The following is a 9,641-nucleotide window of genomic DNA, read 5'->3' as shown; positions in this document are numbered from 1 at the left end:
AGCTATTTTAAAATACCTGACGCTATTATTTTACCAAGAGAGATGTATGCCAGTGTTTATGCAGTTTGAAGTTGTGTCTTTTTTGTGCGTAAAACAGAACAGCTTTCCCCAGTGAGTCGTATCACTATAGCAGGGGTTGTGCTGAACCCAAGCACAGCCAGGACAGTCCTCCACAGGGCGCCAGCACAGCTTATTAGAAGCACAGTACAACATGATGATTGGGAATTGACACGGCCGGGTGGAAATCATACAAATAATCGAATAATGCAAAATAAAACGGCAGTTTTTGATTTCGCAACCGCTGCCTAGTCCTGCGCTTGGATACTGGGAGCCGATGAAGCCGTGGCCGTGGAGTACTGCCAGATGAAGATCCATTATCGTGGAGAGTTCTCGTATGGTATCAGCAGCAACAGCAGGTGCGCCTCGTTCTATTCCTGGACTCTTCGCGCAGGCGCTCTGGAACCATTTCAATAATAACCAATGGAAAAGGATTACACACGCTGTACATATAATCTTTAGTTTTATTATAAAAAATTATCTTCAATAAAAAAAAAGTATGTATAATTTACAAAACATATAAACTCGACTTTTTTTGCTTTGTTGATCATGTGGGCGATCCCTCATCACTGGGTGTTCCAGTATCAGAATACATCAGCACCGGGTTTCTGGTGTTAAACCATTTCAAAACCGAGCTTCACAAGAATACTGGAACAACAAGCAGGGCCAGCGCTTCTATTGAAACAAACACGCTTCTGAACAGTATGAAAACAGAATAGAAAAATAACCATGGCATCGTTTATCAACTCCACATTTACAAAATGTACAAAAGAACAGTAACACTATTAAAGGTACAGCGATGAGGCTGGAACAAAACGCGGAGCATTCTTCAATTATTCCATGCAATGGACATCAACACAGACTACATACCCAACCCAAACGCGTTTCTCCGGAGTCCAGTGAAATATAATACTTATTTACTGCAACAACAACAACAACAACACGCACACTGCAGGGGCGCGAGGTTTCACGGCATCTGTTTAACACTTGAAATGGTTTTGTCATCTTCATTGTGCTGTTAGGCAGACCACATTGACATCGTTACATATGAGTGATTCAATAATAACCATCATCATTATACATGGATAACGACAGCTGTGGAATGCTGAAGACTGTTTTTGTACTGATCCAACCAATCCCTCAGTTCCGATATCCTGTATCCTTCTGGCCCCCTCCCTCCCTGGTAGACAATGCTCTCGTCCTGTAGTATATACAGTCTCTCGAAGTATGCTCCGTACGCACTGTTGGATGGATTGTCCATAGTGTCTGCTACAACAAGGCATTCGGGAACCTCCTGGTTCATCAGCTGGGCGGCTTTCAGCCTGTCCTGCAGACACCTGTGCTTGGGGATTTGGAAAGGGGCGTCGGAGCTCACCCAGCCGTCAGAGGGGTGCGCTTCTTCAATGTACACGAGGAGTGAGTCCGCGATGTCAGCGTATTGGCTGACAACCCGCTGGAACGCCTTCAGGCGCGTCATAAACGGGGGTCAGGTACAGCTCCCGAAGTTCAGGATGAGGGGTCTTTTCCCCTTGGCGTAGTCCAGAATGCGCCGCTTCTGCTCCCCTCCGAGCTGCACAACTTCAGTGTTCGGGGCGAGGTAGCCCACGTGAGCCGTTTTGAAAAAGTCCAGTTTCTGTCCGTGCCATACAGCCTTCAGCGACTCCCAGGTAAACATGCGATTGGAATCGGACACGCAGAGAGGTGGGTCATCGGGGCTCGCTTCCTGTTCCCTCATTTTCTGCAAGACCCTCTTCCTTATGCAAAGGAAATCCAGCACCCACAGCATCAGGGCTGTCACGAGAAAGCGAGGCAGCAGTACCAGGCAGGCAACTGCATTTTTCAGCGCGTTGATTGTGTGCACACCGGCAGATTGTTGCATCGCTGCCAAATTCTCTCTTCATCTGACCAGGTTTAAACTCCCGTCGGTCACTCTTCTCATCTGCTCTGATAGTCTGTGCTTAAGTTCTCTTTTTATAGGCCTAGCCAAGGATTTGAATGAAAAATACCCCGCCTCCAAAACCCGAGCCGCCTCCTCACATCAAGGGATTACCTTCCATCAACTCCTGCCTTCAAAATGTTATCAACAGTGAACCGGCACAGGGAACTTTCCACGTACGACCGGGGAGGGGAGGGAAGGGGAGGGGAGGGACAGTGACAGGGACCGGGACGGACATTGCGACACGATCTCAGTGTTTCGTCTCCAGAACGGATATATATCATTCCAAGTACTGTAATAAACCAAACGCAAAACAAGAGTCATTTCACAAGCAAATTCAAACGGGCCAGCATAAAACTTATTAGCAATCAAACAGCGGTCTGTTAAGAGGGGGCCGGTATACCAGTAAACACACACACTACTTCTTATAGACAATGTATAGACTACTACACGGAAAATGTAAATGCAACACTTGTTTACAATGTAGAACTGCTTCTGCAGAGCTGCGTAAAGACGTGCAGGCTCGTGCTGCTTAGCATTATCCATCAGAACAAAATACATATTCTAAAAAAAGGGATTCTGAGCCACCTTGGGGAGGGGAGCGGAGAAACTAGCATTCCCATGATGACACATGTTATAAGGAAATTGGGAGTCATCAATCTCTGGTAAATGAACCTCATAATGCTAATGCCGTTTCATTAATAAAACACATGTATGCACTGCTAATACCAAGGGTTATATATTTAATAATAATAAAAAGAGTAAACACCAGCACAACTGTAAAAGGTTAACCTGCTGCTCCGTTCTTCACGCAGCAGCCCCTTGCTCGCAGCGTGCTTCTGTGCGCAGAGCTGGATGCACGGAGCACGGAGATGTGAGGCGCTGCAGTGCCGCTAGTATCTCCCCAAACAGGGAAGTCCTTTCAACAAGAGCTCAATCACCCACATGCGATCCTCTCAACGGGAGCTCATCCAAATGCTGAGATATGTACGGGTTCCGCGCCAGCTAACACGGTCATCATGCGTTTTAAAGAACGGCTCCCTCCCGTTTTGGGCTCCCTCATGTGTAGCGCAAAACGGGCTTGTTTTTCTAAGAACCAATACATCTGTCAACAGTGTTTTGCCAAAAAAAAACTTTCTTTGTTGCATAATTCCCACTAGAAGGCGCTCCCGGCTCTAGTTGTTGCGCTCGACTGTAACTTTGAACAGATAGGCTCTTTAAGGACGTGTCCTAATTTAACCCAGCATAGCTGTGCAGGTTTAACAAATATACGCCGTTCATGGGAACGGAGGGGAAGGCAAAGCCTTCATAGATAGTGATTGATATTTACGTGTTTCCACGTGAAACGGTCTGTTTGACTAAATGAAGACAATATTACAAATAATAACCTGCTTAACATTGTACCGCTGGCAGCACGGTGACTGTAATTATTACTTCACTAACCGTATATTCTGTAGAGGAAAGCTTTAGGCCATAGGTAGCAAACTAAATTAGCAGCGTGCATGTTGCAGAGGGGGCGGCATTAACACATCAGTGAATTTAATGAGATCGGAGATACCAGGCTAGAATAATATGAATATGGATTGAATTTAATGAGATCGGAGATACCAGGCTAGAATAATATGAATATGGATTGAATTTAATGAGATCGGAGATACCAGGCTAGAATAATATGAATATGGATTGAATTTAATGAGATCTGAGACACCAGGCTAGAATAATATGAATATGGATTGAATTTAATGAGATCGGAGATACCAGGCTAGAATGATATGAATATGGATTGAATTTAATGAGATCGGAGATACCAGGCTAGAATAATATGAATATGGATTGAATTTAATGAGATCTGAGATACCAGGCTAGAATAATATGAATATGGATTGAATTTAATGAGATCGGAGATACCAGGCTAGAATAATATGAATATGGATTGAATTTAATGAGATCGGAGATACCAGGCTAGAATGATATGAATATGGATTGAATTTAATGAGATCGGAGATACCAGGCTAGAATAATATGAATATGGATTGAATTTAATGAGATCGGAGATACCAGGCTAGAATAATATGAATATGGATTGAATTTAATGAGATCGGAGATACCAGGCTAGAATGATATGAATATGGATTGAATTTAATGAGATCGGAGATACCAGGCTAGAATGATATGAATATGGATTGAATTTAATGAGATCTGAGACACCAGGCTAGAATAATATGAATATGGATTGAATTTAATGAGATCGGAGATACCAGGCTAGAATGATATGAATATGGATTGAATTTAATGAGATCGGAGATACCAGGCTAGAATGATATGAATATGGATTGAATTTAATGAGATCGGAGATACCAGGCTAGAATAATATGAATATGGATTGAATTTAATGAGATCAGAGATATCAGGCTAGAATAATATGAATATGGATTGAATTTAATGAGATCTGAGATACCAGGCTAGAATAATATGAATATGGATTGAATTTAATGAGATTGGAGATACCAGGCTAGAATAATATGGATATGGATTGAATTTAATGAGATTGGAGATACCAGGCTAGAATAATATGGATATGGATTGAATTTAATGAGATTGGAGATACCAGGCTAGAATAATATGGATATGGATTGAATTTAATGAGATTGGAGATACCAGGCTATAATAATATGGATATGGATTTGGTTCCCACGTAACCATTTTCTTCATCTTTAAATTGAACGAATAGAACCCCAGGCTGGTCGCTAAATGGTTTTATTAATTCTGTTAACCCTGCAATGGAGCGCCGCTCCCAGACCGGAGGGTTACTGCACCTGTTCTCCACCTTTATGCAGTACCCAGGCTTGCAAGGAAACTCAGAGAAGCTTCGATTACTCGTATTGAAAATTAGTTAATATATATATATATATATATATATATATATATATATATATATATATATATATATATATATATATATATATATATGTAAAGGAATTTCCCACCCAAAAAAATAAAATGAAAAATACATCTTTCAGACGTTAAAGCCGATATCAATCGCGAGCATGCGCACATTAAATGCAGAGTTTATGGATACAATACTAACATCATAACTTTGTCAGCTATTACCTGAATACAAGCTAACGATAAACTAACTAAACAAACAAACAAAGACAATCATTTTATTTCAGTTCCAATTGTTTTTCTAAACCCATGTAGTAAATCTGTGTGCACCGTACTGGTTAAAGGCGCAGCCAGTAAAGCACTGATAAGCGCACTATTTCTAACTCTATAGCCTGTACGTGACAGAAGCACGTGTGTAGACCATGCAGATCAAACCCAGGGTGATATTATGAACCTCAGACGCCAGAACGCTTCTTAACTTCATTTAAAACACCTTTGCCTATGTGCTTGCAGTCAACGCATTGAATTTGATTCGTTTCTAAACGTTTTCTTACGACTATAACATGAATTACTACACATACTGCAGCAACCGATCATAATAAAATACAGAACAAAAGCACATCTATTTAATTACGACACCAACGCTGGGGAGACCTCTTCTGAAGATGAAAGCTGTGCTGTGTTCAAAGACACACGCGCTCTTATCTCATTCATAAACATTACGGACCCGCTTTCTAAGTCACGCGGTGGAAACTAGTTTAGGATGAATTGTCTGGAGATGTGAGCCACAGAAAGAACAATAAATAACTCTCGAGCAGAGCTCGAGGCTCGTGAAGTCACCAGAACAAACGCTTCTTGTTTTTTTGTTGTTAGGGTGCATTTCCAGAAACGACAGTCTTTATCATTTAGAACCAAAACAGGATTTTTAAAACATGTAAATTCAGAGCGGATAATGTTTAACATAATGTTTGCTAACGAGTTTTTATTTATTTATTTTATCACAACTTACGCAAACAGCGCAACAGTTTATATATAGAAACAAGGTCACGTGATTTGTGGTTAAAAAAGGAATTTCCACACCTGTTCGAATTGCACGTGGATCTAGATGAACTAGCCCTGCCACACCTGACATAAAAACTTTGCACGGTCTGCAATGAATGATATGAATTCTTCAACTCGAGGTTCACATCTGTTTGTTGCATACAAAATAACTAAGGTTTATTTAATTATCCAATAATTATTTCATGTAGACAACAGTTAAAATTGAGTAACAATAATTCTAATCGCATTGGTATTCATTTGTAGTTTCCATGTTGTTACAGGTGTGTGACTCGGGCTGTTGTGCTGTTACGCGTGATGATGCGATGTATCTATTGAATGAATGATGCCTCTAGCGTGTATCTATCCATCCACAGGCACACTCTTGTGAATGATATGGAACATCTCAATGAGACTTTCCAGCTAAACGTTTAAAGTGAAACAATAATACGAAATAAAACAACAACAACAATGAAGAACACCAAGTTCTGGATTTCCGCATTTGATAAAATAAAAACCAACAATGCAATTTAAAATTTACAATCTAGAATCTGAAAGTGAAGTTGATTGTGGTTGATAATATTCTAATAACCATTTTCAAAATCCAATTCGTTTAAACAAATGCAAATAAATTAAAAAAAAAAAATAAACTAATGGCATTGCGGTGGAAAATAATTTAAAATATTATTATTATTATTATTATTATTATTATTATTATTATTATTATTATTATTATTATTATTATTATTATTATTATTTTAAAATAAATATAATTTTTGATGCTGAAAAAAAAGCATTTGCTAGGTGAAATTACTATCGGCAAAGTAAAACGAATTCTTTAAATGTACGTCATTTCATTTTGAAAATGATAAACAGCACTTATTGACAGATAGTAAACCTCACTATCTTATCGTTGTCTTTTATACAGTGAAGGCACATACGGTGGAGAGCAGGCGGGGCTCTCTGGAACAGGGGAGAATTGGCCATTCCAGCGCAAACAATAACTTCCAGGTTATACACCAATGAGCTGCTTTAATTGATTTCAATGAAGTAGCTAGAAACATGGCTTGATTTGAGACCTGCTTTAATTGATTTCAATGAAGTAGCTAGAAACATGGCTTGATTTGAGACCTGCTTTAATTGATTTCAATGAAGTAGCTAGAAACATGGCTTGATTTGAGACCTGCTTTAATTGATTTCAATGAAGTAGCTAGAAACATGGCTTGATTTGAGACCTGCTTTAATTGATTTCAATGAAGTAGCTAGAAACATGGCTTGATTTGAGACCTGCTTTAATTGATTTCAATGAAGTAGCTAGAAACATGGCTTGATTTGAGACCTGCTTTAATTGATTTCAATGAAGTAGCTAGAAACATGGCTTGATTTGAGACCTGCTTTAATTGATTTCAATGAAGTAGCTAGAAACATGGCTTGATTTGTCCACTCCTGCTTTAGAGACTTCACATACCTGAAGAAACACCTATCGAGTTAAAAAAATGAGACGCCTGTCTTTTATGGAAGCCCACCCGGATTAAAAACGCATGATTTAATACACGTTATAAATATATAGTACACGTATTGATTTGGACCAATCAGAATACACAAATTACTACATGTTATAAATAAATAGGGGCTGGTCATTTTACAGCAGTACCAGCGTAGGGGCTGGTCATTTTACAGCAGTACCTGCGTAGGGACTGGTCATTTTACAGCAGTACCCGCGTAGGGGCTGGTCATTTTACAGCAGTACCCGCGTAGGGGCTGGTCATTTTACAGCAGTACCCGCGTAGGGGCTGGTCATTTTACAGCAGTAGTAATTGATAAACTGAAAATTTGCTATTTTGAGCTATATATGAATCAGTACTTGGAAATTCTGGCCTGCCATTGGTTCAAACCTCATCATAGGAGCAAAAATAGATTGAACTATTGCCCTAACATCCTTACACCATCGGGCAATAGTCTCCCTCTGACATGTGATTGGTTCACATCACTGTCAGTCCAGCCCCTTTTCAAAGGAACGCCCTTCACTTCCACTCCTAACAAGAGAAAATGCCTGAATGAGCAAACTGCTGAACAATGATTCTGTGATTTAACAGGAAATGAATCACAAAACATACTACAAAAGAAAGATGCTCCAAACACTACAATGGTGATTAAAACATCACTGTCACTGTTTTCAGACTTTCTGAAATTTAAACAAAATTCAACTGGATGATGTAAACAAATATGACCAGGATCTAAATTGTATTATGCAGCAGTCAGCAAGCCAGACGGAGAGCTGGACGCCAAAAAGCCTGCGGCTTCGGGCATTGCAGCCCCCTGTCGGAGGCATTTGATGCTGTTAACAGGCGACTGAAGAATCTGACTGGATTGAAGGAGTTTTTTGTTTCAACCTAAATGAAATCAAAACAAAGCCAAACTTATTTGTATTCAGTTCTCATGACAAAACATTGTCAGCGTGTTTCCTCTTTGGCGTTTCATCATTAATATTGTGCCAGACCCGCATATCTCTTTGAACAGAAAGTGAACCTTAGTAAGACATGACACATCTGATTTAGGAAAATAAGCTTTATCCAGACTCATTGAAAGTGCTCTGTGTTTACAGGGAGAGGGACCTTGCTTTATCCAGACTCATTGAAAGTGCTCTGTGTTTACAGGGAGAGGGACCTTGCTTTATCCAGACTCATTGAAAGTGCTCTGTGTTTATAGGGGGAGATGGACCTTGCTTTATCCAGACCCATTGAAAGTGCTCTGTGTTTACAGGGAGAGAGACCTTGCTTTATCCAGACTCATTGAAAGTGCTCTGTGTTTACAGGGAGAGGGACCTTGCTTTATCCAGACTCATTGAAAGTGCTCTGTGTTTACAGGGAAAGGGACCTTGCTTTATCCAGACTCATTGAAAGTGCTCTGTGTTTACAGGGAGAGGGACCTTGCTTTATCCAGACTCATTGAAAGTGCTCTGTGTTTACAGGGAGAGGGACCTTGCTTTATCCAGACTCATTGAAAGTGCTCTGTGTTTATAGGGGGAGATGGACCTTGCTTTATCCAGACCCATTGAAAGTGCTCTGTGTTTACAGGGAGAGAGACCTTGCTTTATCCAGACTCATTGAAAGTGCTCTGTGTTTACAGGGAGAGAGACCTTGCTTTATCCAGACTCATTGAAAGTGCTCTGTGTTTACAGGGAGAGAGACCTTGCCTCCCCTGTAGGTTTCCTAGTATTGTTTTATTAATTTTTGTCATCATTTCATATATGAAAAAAAGCTAGAAAAACAAAATAGCTGTTCTGAAATCAGAATTTAAAAGTGGGATTGACAATGCTGTTATTCTTTTTGATTGGGTATAGGTTCCAAAAAAGAATTAGCAGCAGGGATGGAACTCCATGAGGATTCTAAAGGGATTCTAAAAGGCATGTACTGTAGCATGAATTCACTGCTAAATTAATTCCTGTGAGTTCCAATGGAATCTCTACTATTCCTGTGGTGTTCTACCTGATATTCATCATGCACATGTGGCTATTAGCAGTTATCTTCATAGCTAGAAAATGCAGGAACTACAAAACCTGTTGGAAATCACATGCTGCTCCTATGAAATCCTACGGCATTCTGTTGAAATCTGCGTGCATTTATATCCCTTATACCCTCCCCTCTTAAATCTGTTTTTGCAACATTAACAGGGGTTTATTTTTCTTTCAAAGAAAATGGTAAAACGGCCATTCAGTATTCAT

General features: G+C 39.9%; 1 protein-coding gene across 1 annotated transcript; it reads right to left on the bottom strand.

Annotated features, from left to right (window-relative positions):
* Window positions 1–503: 503 nt before the first annotated feature.
* Window positions 504–2,186, bottom strand: LOC117416609 (thyroxine 5-deiodinase-like). Its single transcript, XM_034027864.3, has one exon. It carries the CDS (start codon window positions 1,934–1,936, stop codon window positions 1,133–1,135), a length of 804 nt encoding a protein of 267 aa, XP_033883755.1. The 5' UTR covers window positions 1,937–2,186; the 3' UTR covers window positions 504–1,132.
* Between the last annotated feature and the right edge of the window lie 7,455 nt (window positions 2,187–9,641).

This window comes from Acipenser ruthenus, chromosome 15 (assembly GCF_902713425.1).
Source record: "Acipenser ruthenus chromosome 15, fAciRut3.2 maternal haplotype, whole genome shotgun sequence".
Lineage (NCBI taxonomy): Eukaryota > Metazoa > Chordata > Actinopteri > Acipenseriformes > Acipenseridae > Acipenser > Acipenser ruthenus.
This window is presented reverse-complemented; position numbering and strand designations above follow the sequence as displayed.